Consider the following 16,051-nt stretch of genomic DNA (forward strand, 5'->3'; position numbering starts at 1 on the left):
ATGGAAGTGAAGGCAACAATATACATGTTCCAAATTCATACAGTCCCATATCCAATTTGTATTTCCACTGAAAGTACGAGGAAACTATTGTTGTTGTAAAGATTATTATTATTATTCCCTGCAGCCGTTGCATTTTTGAGGGACTTGGTATGCTTGAAAACTCAAAATTGGCACACATGTCAGAACTGGCAAATATTGCAAAGTTCTGTAGTAGTTGGGCTCAGACGTGGCCAGCAGGCTCAGTAGTGCCCCAATCAAGTTGCTTTGATATTCATGAAATGAGGTAAAACTCACAAAACTTTGCTCATGCATCAAAAGTGGCAAATCTTGATATCCGATATGCATCTTGGGCATGGGTGTGGAAACATGGATAAAGGGCACCCCCTTAGAAAATTTAAAAGTCAAAGCCCCCACCTTTAAATTTGACGTACATGATCGACGTTTGGTAGGCAAATGTAACATCTCCAGACTTTAAAAAAAGCCTCTTGGAGCCACACCCTATGTCCAGCAGGAAGTCAGCCATTTTGAATTTACTGTGCAATTTTTGCACAGTTTGAAGCCATTTACGAGTGTTGTATTTTAATGAACTCCTCCTAGAGAATTAACAAGAGTGACATTAAATTTGGTCAGTGATATCTAAAGACCTTTGTGGTGCTAAATTGCAAAGCATTTGAGTTTTCGTGGAACACCCTTGACGTGGCGTCAAATTTTGCCCAAAATGCTTCTGGGCATTAAACAGGAAGTTTACTTTACATCATCCAATCTTCCGCAAATTTCTCATGTTTGATTGAAGTACAGGCCTGAACACATCTACATGTCAATATTGAATCATAGTCATAGCGCCACCTACTGGCAACAGGAAGTAAGCCTTATATGACAAACATCAGATTTACATGAAATTTACATGGTGTGGTCAATACATGATATACAGCAATATGACGTATAATTAGTGAGTGTTCTCTAGCGCCACACAGTGGACACAGGAAGTGATAGTTATCTCCTACATGCAATATCCAATATTCATGAAAAAATATATCCATGTCACATCCATACAACATTTACAATACATCATCTCCAGCACCACATACTGCATACAGGAAATAATATTTTACCCCTTTTGCAACTGAGCTTTATCTTAACCCTAAGTTTTAACAAAATCCGACCCGCAAAACAAACGCTGAGATATTGTGCATGTCAGATATGTTAATGGATGAATAAATGTATCAATGTAAGGAGAATAATCTATCGTTTTCTCCAGCGCTTTCGTCATTGTAGACAGTGACACAATTGACAGTGTGTGGAAATTGATCTTTATATAATCCATAAGCATGAAATCTCTTGTGCAAAGAAATGTTTGTCAGGAGTTTTTACAATTGAACAGTCGGGCACTTACATGGTTTTCAATAATTCTGAAACTCTGGTTCTGGCTTTCAGAAATCAATGTAAGATGCAAACAGGAACAATCGACTGGATACACAGAAGAGGTTAAATGGTTGCATGAGAGCTGCATCGTCTTTAGGTGCATTGAGTTTAATCAGTCGGACTTTGACAAACCTATTATGTTTCCATCCCTTACAATAGCTCACATTACAGTCTCCTCTCTCCCTTTTGTCTGTCTGACTGGTTGGAAGTATTACAGCATCTTCCTGTTCTATATGTGACAGATTGGCACATACAACCTATTCCCTTCTCTCTCTCTCTTTCCTCCTATTTCACTCGGTCCCTCTCTCTCTGCAGCCTGGATGCCACATATCACAGGTTTTGACAGAATGTGGATGAGGTCCCTCAGGGAGGCATTAGCTCCCTATAGGGAGTTCTTCTGCTAAACTCCTGGTGGGCATTTTTCCATAAGACAACCCAATCAATTACTTTTAATATTATCTACTAGCAAACAGTCCTAGAAAAGGCTGCAGGAGGCTCTCGGACAGACCGAGGCTGAAGCTGAGAGCCTGCGAGGCAGCAGGGAGGGCAGAGCGGGCTGTGTAGTTTGCTTTGCTGAGGCCACTGAAGCGAGGTGAGCATTAGCTATGACATTTCAACAGCAGCGGGGCTGTGAGACGCCGCCTCATGTGTCTGGGTGATCTCCAGCTCTATTCACAGAAGAGAGCGCACTCAGGGATGGTCGAGGGTCACTGCCCATGCTTGACCATTTCATCTTTGCAACATCACAAACAGGCTTTTAGAGATTTTTTTTGTGTGTGTGTGTGTGTGTGTGTGTGTGGGGCTCAGCTGATGATGCGCCGCCATCCAATCTCATACCAGGGGGCGTAGCTCAGTCCTGGTAGAATGTTGTATCGGGGACAGTAATCCCTTTTCTGGTATAGACTGATTTATTGTCCAGCGCGGCTTTCATAATGGGGAAGAAAAACGTAGCTTAGTGGAGCGGAGATGAGGAAAAAGAAGTTTAAATAGCATTACTTAGTTGCAGCTTCTGCACAACAAGACATTAATCAAATTCTGTAAGTATAACATTAATCACTTACTGTGACACGGGTGTTATTATTACGAATTAAAGCTGGATCTGAGTAGTTGCTCTTAAATCAGTGATGACAACACCAACTTGCAGTAAGTTGTATGGAAAACCTATATTCAGTATGTGCCACACAGCCAATAACAGAAGTTTTTACAGTAAATTAAAGTTTTTCTGTGTTGTTGTGAAGCCCAGCATTGTAAGGATTTCACTGTGGAAAGCTGCGGGGCTCTGATTTAAAACGAACTGCCCTGTGTTTGGTTTATCATTCAGCTGCAATCATCCTTTCTCTCAACTATACAGCAAAAAAAACCTTCTGACACACTGCATTGTTAGTCCTCTAGGCATGAGCGCGAGTGTTTCCTGTCGATTGTGGCTGCATAAAGATGCTGACCTGTGGCATACACACCGAAACAAATCATTCACCCGCTTCAACAACACAGCCTCTAAGGTGAGGCCAGAAAACAACAAGTCAGCTCGAGAAGCTGAGCGCAGGGGCTGCTCATCCAGACAAATGCTCACATAACTGGACTGCCTACGGTCATGTGTTGAGCTGTTATGTGCATATACTGTATGTAGGTGTTTTTACACACATAGATTTACACCATAATCTACATATTAACACACACACATAAAGACACAACAGTGCAAACACGTACACACACATTAATCTATGTAAATGTATTATTTGTCTATAACAACTGTGAAAAATGTCCATTGCATTTTCCACAAGGTGACATCTTCATAAAGCTTGTTTCGTCCGACCAAGAGATCAAAATCATAAGATATTCAATTTCTGATGATATATAACAGAAAAAAACAGCAAAGCCTCACATTTGAGAGGCTGAAAACAGTGAATGATGATATTTTTCATGGTAAATAACACAATTAATCCATAGAAAAAGTTTTTGTTGATTAAATTCCTGTCTAACTCATCGACTAATCTGCATTAGATCTATCCAACAACTGGGGCACGAACACCGACGGCACCCGAAGCGTCCTCATAGCAGCATCTGAGAAGGTGCCAGAAAATAACAGATGCCACCAAAGCAAATGTTGGAAGTGCAACGCTCAGCTAATGATGGGATCTGCGGGCCGCTTTCCAGGTGACTTATGTTACTGCTCGGCTGCTGGAGACGAGGATGAGTGAGGCTCTATTGATCTACTGTTTTGCAATCTAATCGATAGCACCTCACAGATCCCTGCCATGTTTTCAGGTCAGACTAAAACACGTGATCTTACTGTCCGAATTCAATTAATATTAACTGATAGCCTTACCCTGTGATACATAACCACCAGAGACTCACCCTGTATGATTGTGCTGTTGTATTGTGCAGGTTTATTCAATTACAAAATAAGTGAACAGCACTGAAGCCTAGGTTGAACAATATGATTGGAATTCATTATATAGACAAATGTGCCAGGGAGAGTTTGCCGTGCCTGAAAAGTTGATTCGAATAAGACTGAGTTATTGAATTAATGAGATATGCCTACACTGCTGTGTGATTTTGCATATGATGACAAAACGGAAAAGACAGCAGTACAGTCACATGACAAGTCATTGTCATTGTGAGAAAACACACAGCTGCACTCTTTCTATCTTCTGCTCCACATCCCCAGAAACAACAACCGATACACTTCCTCTCTTTCTTCCTCTTTTCTCCCGTCCTTTTCCTCATCAAAAGCTTCCTAACTCCCAGGCTCTTGAATTTGCTCCAATTTAGGAAGACACAGTCAAAGGAGAAAAAGAGAAGAAAAAAAACTTCTCTTAACTCCCCTTCGAAAAAAAAAAAAAAAAAAAAAAAAAAAAATAGAAAAACAAAGGCATAAAAGAGGAATGATGTCAATTATTGAATATTCTCCCAAAATAAGCACAGAAGCATACTGGCCTATTCAGCAGAAGCACATCAGACTTAAGAAAGACTATAGGAGGAAGACAGATATGCCCGATAGGTGCTCGTTTATCTCACAGTTATGCTTCAATACAAAAAAATTGCCATTAATTAGATTCTGTACATCAGCAGGGAGGAGGAAGATGAAGCTGAAATATTTCATACTATACTTCACAGATCAAAGATTGTGGCCTCAATATATTTTACCTTCCAGTTTTCTGCACTGGCTATGAATGATGACGCGGGCTCTTGGACTCTAAAAAGGAGTCTGTTGTTAATTGGATTTGAAAAATGAGTGAAATGACAAAGTCTCATTTAGGTGAGGTACACAAGGGTTAGATATAAAGCTTTTAAAAACTCATGAGATATTATTATTGGAATATGTCCTCATTTTAACCATTATTCCAGCCAGGGTGTTTTCTTAACATTTCACGTAAGAGCAGGAAGCTCGCTGGACTTGAAAAATCGGCCTGACAGACTAATAGTCTGTAACCATAAGTATGAATGCTAATTTTTTTTACCAAAGAAGGTGGGGCGGTAGTGTTAATGAGATCCAACGGCAATGTTAATTCATCTATATGGTAATGTTTTATGACGTAAGGCAATAGTAGGCAATCTGCAGCGTCAGCATTGGCAGCTGTGTGATTTTCAGCTAACGACAGAAGGCCGAGGCTGAGGCACTTCATTACCAAGCTGCACTGTCGCTCTGCTGCCTGCTAAGGCAGCGGCTTAAAGCAATAGAAGTAACTGTGTAATGGCAGCATTTGTAGTGTGCTCACATAGTGTGCACAGAGTCCATCACCCCCCTCCCACCCCTACCCCAACAACTACTGGCTCCCCAAAAAGAAAAAAAAAAAAAAAAAAAAGAACACAACGAAATTCTCACTCTTGCTCTTCTGCACCAAGGCTCAGTCTCTTAAACGTCACGGCTGATTAATAGTGCATGGACAGATACGAAAAGAGAAGGAGGGAGGGAGAGGAAGAAAAAGTAGAGGCGGATAGAGGAGAGGAAGAAAGGTGGGGACAAAAGATTGTGAACAACTTAAAAACTTTTTTTTTTTTAAAGCTTAGCAGCAAGGAGGGAGGAGATGAATGTATGAGAAAACGATGGAATGTGCTGATATGATAATGGCCTCTCATGGGCCCTTGTGGCAAATACATTTGCTCTGTGTAATTTGGTCTTGGGAGAGAGAGAGAATTATGTCTTCCTTTGTCTTATCACACAAAACACACTGTCTATCTCCCACTTTCATACAGGATTGCATGAATGTACACGATCACGTCCAAATGGTCACACACTTCCGACACAAAAATCTCATTCAACAAATCCTTTAATTGCCTGATCAATGGCTGTAAAGCCATGCAAATGAAGCTGATAGTCGATAGGGGCTGGGTCAGGTTGAACGTCCACACGCTGACGCATGCCATTGATCAAAGTGCACACTGCGCTAAAAAGCCAGGATTAAACCATTCGTCTGTAGGCTCCACCTTGAACCATTATCCTGACCCTCAAGCAAACCTGGCGTGAGATACAAAGAAAAAAGGCTCCGCAAGTTTTACACCATCCATCACTGAGCTTTAGGAAAGGTACAAACTATAGGAAAGCTGCAGATGCACAAACACACACAGGTGAGATAAGACGGGTTGGTTTCAGTGGTTCTCCACGGGGACAACGTGGGAAAACTAAGAACACCTCGAGTTGCAGGGACGTCCCATCAATATTGTCTTACCTTGTGTTTTGCCAGCCAAAGTCTCATCCCCGCGTCTCAGAAGTAGCATGATGGTGCGGCCTGGGACTCCTCTCTCCCTCTCATAGCCTCAGACTGAGGGAGGCTGAACTGCAGTCAACACGAGAGAAATGTGATTATTGATTGTTGGCATCTTGAAAATATTATAATTTGTGTTCTTGTTCTAACAGAGAGAGAACATAAAAAATATGGGTTTTATATTGTTATAGCACATTTAGCTCGCTCCAAAGAGTCCTGATTAGTAGCGCTTCTATTTCCCTTTGAGGACTTCTCACAATTCCTCAGACTGTACCTTCATAATACAGAACAGTTTTGAATAACTGTAAGACATAAAATAATTTAAAGAACTGAGAAGAGCATTACTTCAATACTAGACTGTGTATAAGGAGCTCCGAAGTTAGCAGATTAAATTACAAAAAAGCTCTGAAACCTCTGACAATCTTTCTGAAGCCCTTCTTCTAATGTTTACATCTTATTAAAGTCAGTCAGATGTATATTTTGTCATGATACAACTATGAATTACAGTTTAGACATATTGTTTCTGTGAGGAGACAGAACTAATCACCTGGAATGATACCACCTGTCAACACCATTAACCAATTAATAGAAAGATGAGTTTAATTAACTCAGAAAAAAAGAGAATAAAATGATCATGGGAATAAACCAGCCCTTTATCATTTTCAGGTGTCATTCCACCAGCAGGTTTGTTTGCTCTAACCAGCTGCACTTTATCAGATAAATGTGTTTTAGCCTTTATTAATTAATTGAATTACACTCTCTACCAGGACACCTCATTAGGTGTGTGGGCTTTGCTGTAGCAAATACAGATGTTCTCCTGAATGGAGAGGTGAGATTAAAAAATGAGGCAACGTTGCTGAGCATTTATCTCCTCTCCCAATCATAATCCTTTCGCTGTTGATTGTGAACGAGGAGGAACTCACAGCAGTTTTAGGTAAAATCCTCAACAGGTCAAGGCGGTAAAGCAGCAGTTTCGAGGTAATTGTACTCCACAGGAGCAGCTTCACTTCTCTTCTCCCCTCTGCTCCTCCGAAGAGATGTTTGCCGTCGCTTGTTTTTCTGACGTCTGCCAGTCTGTGATTGCAGAGGGAACAGGGAGGGCAGAGGGGTTAGAAGCAGGTCACAGTCAGTTAGACTCTTATAAAACCATACTGCGCTTTGGCACAGTGTGTAACCTCTGACCTGTTCCCCTTAGAACTAATACATTAGATGAAATTAGGGGAATTTTAAATGCACGACTCAAAATGGTTATGTGAATACAGCTTTCTGTATTATTGTTTACAATCCTTATCCGCTGTGAAGGCCATTTCTGTTCTATAAAAAAACAACGAGTCTCTATCCTTAATCTGTTAAAATGCGTCTCACAACTCCTTCTAGTAAACTGCGTGTGTGTGTGTGTGTGTTTATGCAGTTTTGCATGGGATAAATAGTACTTAATTGTCTGCCTTCTTCCCCAACAACCCCCAACTACACTTGATTAGATAATAATAATAATAAATAGCTTCTATTAATCCAGATTATACATAAGTCATACTGTATATAATGAACACACTCCCCACGTGAGTCCATACCAGTCTCTAAATTCAGTGTGTGTGGGCCATACTTTAGGTAAATAAATGATTAATTGAGATATGTCAATGAATAATAAACAAGTCTCTGCGGGGTAACAGATTGTACTTTTCATATTTAATAGATTGATGGGCCTCACACAAACACAAACATGTAATCACAGACGAACACACCCGTCACATGTACATGCGCCACTTCACACATGAAACGGAGGGGTGAACGTACGGTAGATTAAAACATCAAAGGAGGCCTACGCTGCTCACTTGAAACGCCCAGGCTCCTTTAGCTTGTTTCTTAGCTTATACTAATCCCACAAAAGGGGCATAAATGTTGCGTTTTCTGTACACTCTGTGTACTCCAATCCTTTCTCATGGACAGTGTCTGCGTCGATACAAGTCCTCCTAATCAGCTCCGATGAATTATTGAATAGCCTTTTTATATCAGATCATGACCCATATTCCACTCGCTTGAAGTGAATATGCTGCCAATAAAAAAATCGAGATGTACTTTTTAAGTTGTCTCCTCGTCCCACATAGGCTCCCTGCTCCAGCTCTAATGGTTAAACGGGATTCAAACACACACACTGCAGAGTGTTATGAGCTTTAGAAGGAGCTCCGCAGACTGATTCGTTCATTTAACAAAGATGATGGATGAGCTAGTCGTGCAGCATCACAGTTTTTACTAGTACCCCACTTTGGATTTCATAAGCTAAGGTCATCTTTACATGTTTTGAACTGACTTGTGATGCACACAGAAACATGCAGCACTGCCTCAGGATACAGCGAATCGCTAGACGGCACAGAGTGAAAGTTAGCTGAAGATAAGATGTATAAAGGGGTGCTGTTGCTGGTTTCATTAAGGCAGGCGCAGTGCTCAGAGCCAGACACCTGAGTTGTATTGTAGTCTCATTAGGTAACACATGGGGAGAAGGAGAGACAGAGAGAGAGAGAATCAGTAGGAAGAGGGGATAGGATTATGAATCTCCTTAGCCCCTGCTGTCTCTTCTCCTGGCCTGTTTATCAATGACGACTGCAAACACACACGCTGCCTATGAAAGCTCTTAAGCTCTGTTTGAAGACTTTTGGGCAGACTTCTTCTTCACGTAAGCTTCTGACGTAAAAACCGTTTCAGACACTAAAAATTGACAGGACGCTTGAAATATGTGGTACTCGTCAAATACAACAGATTTATTGTTCAATTAAATCTGGTGGCAGTGTTTACACAGACATTCATTTAGAAAGAGGGCACACTTTCACTTTTAGAATGACACTGAAGGAAAAACTGCGATGCCACGTTTAGCAGAAACAATTTAACAATACACAAAATACGATGCGACTATCCAATGTGACTCTGTAATGAAATGTAAAGAAAACTGAAATTTGTTTGGAAAAAAAAGCCAATAAACTATATATATTATTGTCTTTCTTGCCTTCATGATCAGGCTTCATGATAACAAATGCGATCCAGTGCTTGACAGAAAGATATGTGTCCCGCCATGTTCGCCAACAAATCACCTCTATATTTGCATGGAAGTGATGCTCAGCTGTATCCATCATCCAAATTGTTCATTTGGACAGCGATTGCTCACTCTACCACCCAGCTACGCTCTAAAGGGCTGGTGAAAATGCTATCAGCATCCTCTGCATAACACTAGTCAAATCAACTGTATCAACTGCAGTTTTCGAGCTAAGTGGGACATAACGTTCACATCAGCGTCTGGTTGTGCCTCTGCCTCCCTCAACCACACTGCCACGACGACCGTAAGCACAGTAGAGAGAGCGCCTGTTTCACCTGTTCATAAAAACTGACTTACACTATTTTTGTGATCATTACAGTAAAAAAGACAGCAGTGAGCCATGTGTCAGAGTCAGAGTTTGCACCCGAGACGTCCATTTTGCAGCATGGCAGCTGTGACAGCTTTGACGGACTACCTGGGCTTAAGTGCCCATCTGTAGATAGGCTACAGAGGTCACATGTGTGCCGAGAGCGCCGAGCAGAATGGGTAATGGTCCTGGGTTATGAGAGCAGGTCCCAGATGGGTTTCGCAGGTACGGAGTCGTAACCTTGACGGTGCACTGTGCGCGCGCGCACACACATACGCGCGCGCCGTATAAATCCAAACTGCTGTCAGCCAAATGATAGGAAAGTTAATCAGAGAAAAGGGGTCAATCGCCACTGAACCTATGATGGATAGATGGACGAAGTGTCTGTGTGTGTGTGTGTGTGAGAGAGAGAGAGAGAGAGAGACAGACAGAGAGAGAGAGAGTGGGTGTGAATGTGCATTTTGCTGCAGACATAGACTCAAGATTTCATTCCACTATGATACAGAGATTAGATGGACTGTTATTCTCCCACTGTGAAGCACTTTGTGTGTTTCTTTGGAATAACAGCAGATAAAAATGATTGCATTGAGAAAAGGGCAATGCAGTCTGTCTCTTCATGTAGATTACTTTATTGATCCACGCATATATTCCTCTCACGCTATCTCACACACACACAAACACACACTCCTTTAAATAAGAGTGTGGAGCAGCACTGAACAGGTGATTCGATAGGCAGAAGTGGCTACTCCACCGTGCAGAGAGAGTGGCTTATAAGTACAAAACCAAGGATGAAGTATGGAGATTCATTTCCACATGTGAAGTCATTTTTTTACATTATCAGATCTGAGTGTATGCTTGTGATTTTATGTCAGACTCACATGAATAAAATGTATCAGAAAGAGAATTAAAGGCTCATGGGGGGGAAAAAAAAAAAGGATAAATGGTAGTGAAGTGTGAGGGAAATTACTGATCTCTGATAATCCACCAATATCCATTTAAATTCTGCCTAACCCTCATACACTACACACACACACACACTCATGATGAGTACGCACACCCACACATGCAAAAATAGGAGGTTAGTGACGAAAAATATTAAGATGGATATCTACGTCAGTTCATCATCATCATCCAAAACATGCAACAGCAATTAGCATGTGTGGATTCAAAGCACCGTACTCACCTATTTAACCCTTAACACTGAGAAATACTACATTTAATCGATTTTGTAGGCTGGAGAAATTGTAAGAATCATGGCTATTACATCAACTAATAGACAAAGATGTTGCTTGAGTCTTTAATCCGCGTCAGTGAAATCCCATTAAGATTCAATAGTTGAAAAAGAAATATTGAAATCAGCTTCAGTCCATTACAAAAAAATGTCAAAAAAAAAAAAAAAAAAAAAAAAAGTCCCGAATTTAGGACAGTTTTTGATAATTGTTAATTTTTTTCATTTGGATTCAAATCCAGGATTTAAAGGGTTATTCCACAGGAAAACAGCTATATCCAGAGTGCCTTTATCAGGGTGACGGTTGCTCAAAAGTCCCACTTCCCATTATCTCCATGTAATGAAGAGGAGAGGCATTAAATCTCCTTCAGGAAAAAAAGTGCAAATATATAAAAAAAAAAAAGAAAAAAAAAAAGAGGTGGACAAGGAAATGAGTTGTGTGGTTTGCTTCACTTTGCTATGCATCTGTCTATTGCTGTGCCTCTCTGTACTGTAGCTCACACATCACACACACACACACACACACACACACACGAGAAATTATTCAGTTACTTTGCAGTCAGCTTAATTCTTTCAAGCCCCGTATCTTCTAATTAATAGAATACAAAAGATTATTAATGAATAATCTGCCATTGTATTTCAATAAATGACAATGGTTGAGTTGATGAACTGCAAAATTACGTCACCAAAATGCAAAATAAATAGCAACTCCTCTCTGATGCAAGCCAGTCGATGACGTGTGAGTGGTAAGTAGGAAATTTTTTAGACGGCATATGAAAAAGCAAAATGGAACAACAAATAAATCAATAAGTGGATCAATTCAGAGGGGGTGAGGGTGTGGAAGTGATGGGGGGGAAAAAAAGATGTGGAAAGAGGTGAATAAAGAGATTAAAGCTTGAAGCAAATTGACTGAAAAAAGTGAAAATTATGGTGAAGGGGAAAAAAAAGGGGGAAAAATCCTCTGGATGATGAAGCCAGTTTTTTTTTTTTCTTCTAGTCCATTCTCTTTGAGTGCTTGTGTGTGTCTGTCTGCGTAAACGAGAGTCAGTTCAGAGAGATGCAAGACAGAGAGGAGAGAGAGGGGAGAGAGAGGGAAAAGAGGGCAGAGGAAAAGAAGGAGGCAGAGGAGTGTAGAAACACAGATGACACCCCGACAGAACGGACAAGTGCTAGCTTAGAAATACGCTTTGAGACGACAGCGCGCCGTCGCTCATGAATTAGGCCTCGCTCGCTTTAGTTTGACCTTCACCTGACAAACAGGAAACTTAAAACGTACCTCAGTTTGCTAATCATGTACGTTTCCTCTACAGAACGGATGTGGAGTTTGGACGTCTCTCAATATGCGTGGCGGCAAACAGAAGGATATGTGAGGAGGACGGTGTGTGATAGAGGGGCATTTCACATTTTAATGGAAGAACAAGAACAGACTTTTTTTTGTGCAACAACATAGAAATGACAAGGCTGTCAAAATGTGGGTCCGTGATGACGACTGGAGAAGGTGCTTGCTTGATGAGTCACTGTGGTCGTGGTTGAGGAGAACAAAAAGGAAAAAGAAAAAAAAAAAAATCAAGTCAGAAAACACAGATTATAGTATGCGAGAGGAGAGTGACGTGAGGATGACATGGCATGAGGCAAGAATCAGCTGAGAGCCGGATGGGAGGGGAGCCACGGTTAAGCTAGATTGTAGGCCAGCGAGAGTGTGTGTGTGTTGTGTGTGTGTTGTGTTGTGTTGTGTTGTGTGTGTGTGTGTGTGTGTCAAGGTGTGCTTAATAAATGTGCACCCCACACAAAACACCTTGCATACACAGAAAAGGAAACAAGACTTTGAGACAGACACTAAACACTAAATAGACCTACCTATGGTTAGAATTAAGAATCGCCCAAAAAAGATGCATAGGATGAAAGGAGGAAAAAAGAGAAGGGGGAAAATAGGAAAAGGTACAAAAGTGAAAAAGGCATAAATAGAAAATACAAGCAAGCCAATTAAAATGTCTCTATAAGAGTTGCTTTAAAGTAAGGTAATTAAAACACTGGTGGATTCAAAAAGTAGCCAAAGTTACGGGTGGACAGTGAGTGGAGTGGTGGGGGTGAGGAGGAGGAGGAGGAGGAGGAGGAGGAGGAGGAGGGAGGCGATGAAGGGAGGAGGGAGCGTGGGCTGCACAGGGATAGAAAGGGCTGGAAGTGATAGCAATGGAGAGGGAGGAAAGAATGAATGAAGAGGGGGGGAAAAAAAAGAGGATAAAAGGGGCAAAAAAAATCCCCCTCCTCTTTCTATTTCTCTTTTTCTCTGTCTCTCTGCCTCTCTCTCCCTCCTTGTCTGGCTCATAAATAGAAGAAATTGTTGACCAGGTAAATGGCGAAATAGATGAGAAGACAGAGGACCGAGAGAGCAAGCAAATGAAAAGGTAAAGCACCTCCCAGCAGCGCAATGAGGAAAAAAAAGAACAAAAAACGAAAGATAAAAGCAAATACTCCAGTGGCCTCCGTTGTCTCCAGTCTATATGTGGAAGGGGGGATTGGCTTTTGCCAGTTGTTCCCCTTCCCCGGCTGCCTTCTGCTTTCTTCTTTCTCTCCTCCCAAAAAAGACTTCCCATCCAGATGACAAAAAGCAGGCACAGATGTCCTTTCCTCTCTCTCTCAACTCTGGTCTGATATCTCGTGCCACTCACACAGGTTAGACATTGTTGCAGCAGCAACACACAGTATCACCAGTATTGCTCAGTGGGAGAAAAAAAAAAAGGCATTGGGGCTGCTGCTAGTCAAGCGCTGCCTGCCTCATGAGGAAGGATACTGAGCTGGAACTGCTCTGTCTCCCCTCTCCCGCCCATCCCTGCGAAAATATGGGGAGGATGGGAGGTGGGCCCACTCGCTGCATTAGTATTCATTGAAAGAGAGTGTGTGTGTGTGTGTGAAAGAGAGAGAGAGAGAGAGAGAGAGAGAGAGATGAGGAGGAGGGGGAGGAGAGGGGTGCCAACAAATGTCTAGGAACCAAGCCGGTGTGTGAAACTGATAAGAGAGTGGCTCCCCCTAGAGTCAATCATCAATACACAAGCTCAAATGACTGGAAACACTGGGAATACAGTGTCGGACCGTCCAGTCTGATGATCTGTAATCTCTGAGGACAAACTTGCTGTTTCAATATGTCATTCCAACTGCACAGTATTACTTAAATCCACTTATAGAACAATTCAGAGTTCAATTTCTGAGCTTCGCCTTTCACTGAAAGCAGTGTTTGTTATCTGTATGATGAAGCACTGTTATGCTACAAACTCTCCATCTGGCAAAAGAATCAGACAAAGCATTAACAGACTTTCAGATCACGCCTGTGCTGTTGTGAAAACAGACTGATCCTTTCCTCTGCATTTCGCCCAAAGCCAAACTCAGTGTTGCTATGGCGACAGATGACCGCTTTCAAGTGTCCCAATCAAAGCTGGCATAAAAGCTAAAAAGAGTGCGAGGTAAACCATGCTGTTTTGTTTTATTCTCTTCTAGGAATAACTTTAGTCAATTATTCATTTATTTCCACAGCAAAGACTTTTGTGTATTCATGTAGTTTTGTTCTACTGTATCCATGTTTAAACTGTTATTAACAGTAAAGGAAGGAAGAGACAGAGGGAGACAGAGAGATGCTGACACATCCTGGGAGGAAATATGATTACAAATGTCCACAGCCTCATCTGTCTCCTCTGCTGACCCGTCGATCAGACAGTAATTATTTAACTCACAATCAAACTCAAGTCCAATTTTATTTACAACCACAGGTGTGTAGGGCTGTAAAGAGCCAAACTTTTTTTTTAAAAAATACATAAGTACATTGAGATATTACCTTACAATGAAGCTGAAGGTGGAATCCATGTGAATAAGGCTCCAAACATTGCAGAGGACAAACTGTTATTGCTGCTTTCCTCACAGACCATACAGGCAGCAACTGAATGGTTCCTTGAGCCATTCAACAATCTCTGCTTGACCTTTCGCTGGGTTTCAGATGTCTGTGATCTTGATCCAATCAATGAGGAAAAATCAATTACTGGACAATTAATACAATAAATGTCACAGTTAATATAGTTCTTTACTTTGAATTTATCAGGGATACATACATGTTCTTAAGTATTTCTATTTTATGCAACATCATACTTCTACTCCACTACGTTTATTTAACAGTTACTTTGCTAATCGAAAGGCTCAGACACAGGTGTTTTCAATTACCCTGGCTGATTAGATCTCTAGTCAGGTGTAAATTGAGTGGAACAATGCTGAGTATAGACCCTTTTCACATCAGACATTTTTACTTGTCAAAACGAGAAAATCAAAGCTGTAAATAATAACACTAACGATGGCTCCATTCCAGTAATTATCCCAGTAAGCCATGTCAGTAAATGAATATGCACGATACCGGAGCTGGAACTGGCTCACCTGAATGTTATGCAGCCATCATTAATGTAATTAATTTCACCAGTGCTTTTCCTGCTTTGACAAGCGAAAATGTGCAGTGAAAAGGGTCTATAACCTGATTTAACCAACTCTATGAAATAAATAAATAAATATATATGTATATGTATGTATATATATATATATATATATATATATATATATATACAAACACACACACTCCTACAGGTACAACACAATCAACAGAAGGACGAAGGAAATATTAATGAAGCAAAGTTTGTACATGTTTGCACAGTCCTGAGAAGAGGACTAATTAGGCAACATAAGTTAAAACACCTGTGTGGGTGGACTATGGGTGTGCAACAGTATTACAGTATATCAAACGGTTTTGTTTTGAAGCCTCGAGTTTGACATTGTGACCGTCGCCATCTTGGATTTTTGGAGCCAGAAGTGATGAGAAGTGACCATATTTGGACGAGAAGGTGGATCTGACCCTGTGGCTAGCTGCTAGCTTGAGGGCTTTCGACCAAGATAGCATTCTGGTGCTCTGCCAACAAACCAGTAGAAATCAGGCTAAATCGAATTAAAAAGTGCTGCTACCTTGGTTAGCACGGTGCATTAGTAGTCTATGGTTAACCGTGATAATACCTATGGATAATACTAATGCTAATTTTCGCTAGCGAAAAACAGGCATAAAGGAAAACCATTTAATCAAAATGAATTTACCGGGGAAAAAACTGAACATCCGACTCCTTAGTGGGTCTTTCGGTACGACCAAACGCTGAACAAAACTTTTTCAGGCCACCGAAATGTTACAGTTAACGTTAGCTTTCATGAACTGAAAACATGCTACGGCTACGCCTCATGTATGTAGTTTATACTCTGTGAATTTGGGGTTCTGCCATGTTTACGTT

At 41.1% G+C, this 16,051-nt stretch overlaps 1 protein-coding gene across 1 annotated transcript in view; it reads right to left on the minus strand.

Moving 5' to 3' along the window:
• LOC121883873 (glutamate receptor ionotropic, NMDA 2D-like) overlaps nt 1-16,047 on the minus strand; it is a 42,048-nt gene extending 26,001 nt beyond the window's left edge. The window contains exons 1-4 of the mRNA XM_042392337.1: nt 15,864-16,047; nt 14,575-14,744; nt 7,052-7,202; nt 6,093-6,200 (exon numbers count right to left, since the gene is read on the minus strand). Coding sequence (XP_042248271.1) covers nt 6,093-6,119 — 27 coding nt within the window. The 5' untranslated portion in view covers nt 6,120-6,200; nt 7,052-7,202; nt 14,575-14,744; nt 15,864-16,047. The remainder of the gene's footprint in view (nt 1-6,092; nt 6,201-7,051; nt 7,203-14,574; nt 14,745-15,863) is intronic.
• Between the last annotated feature and the right edge of the window lie 4 nt (nt 16,048-16,051).

This window comes from Thunnus maccoyii, chromosome 18 (assembly GCF_910596095.1).
Source record: "Thunnus maccoyii chromosome 18, fThuMac1.1, whole genome shotgun sequence".
NCBI classification, from domain to species: domain Eukaryota; kingdom Metazoa; phylum Chordata; class Actinopteri; order Scombriformes; family Scombridae; genus Thunnus; species Thunnus maccoyii.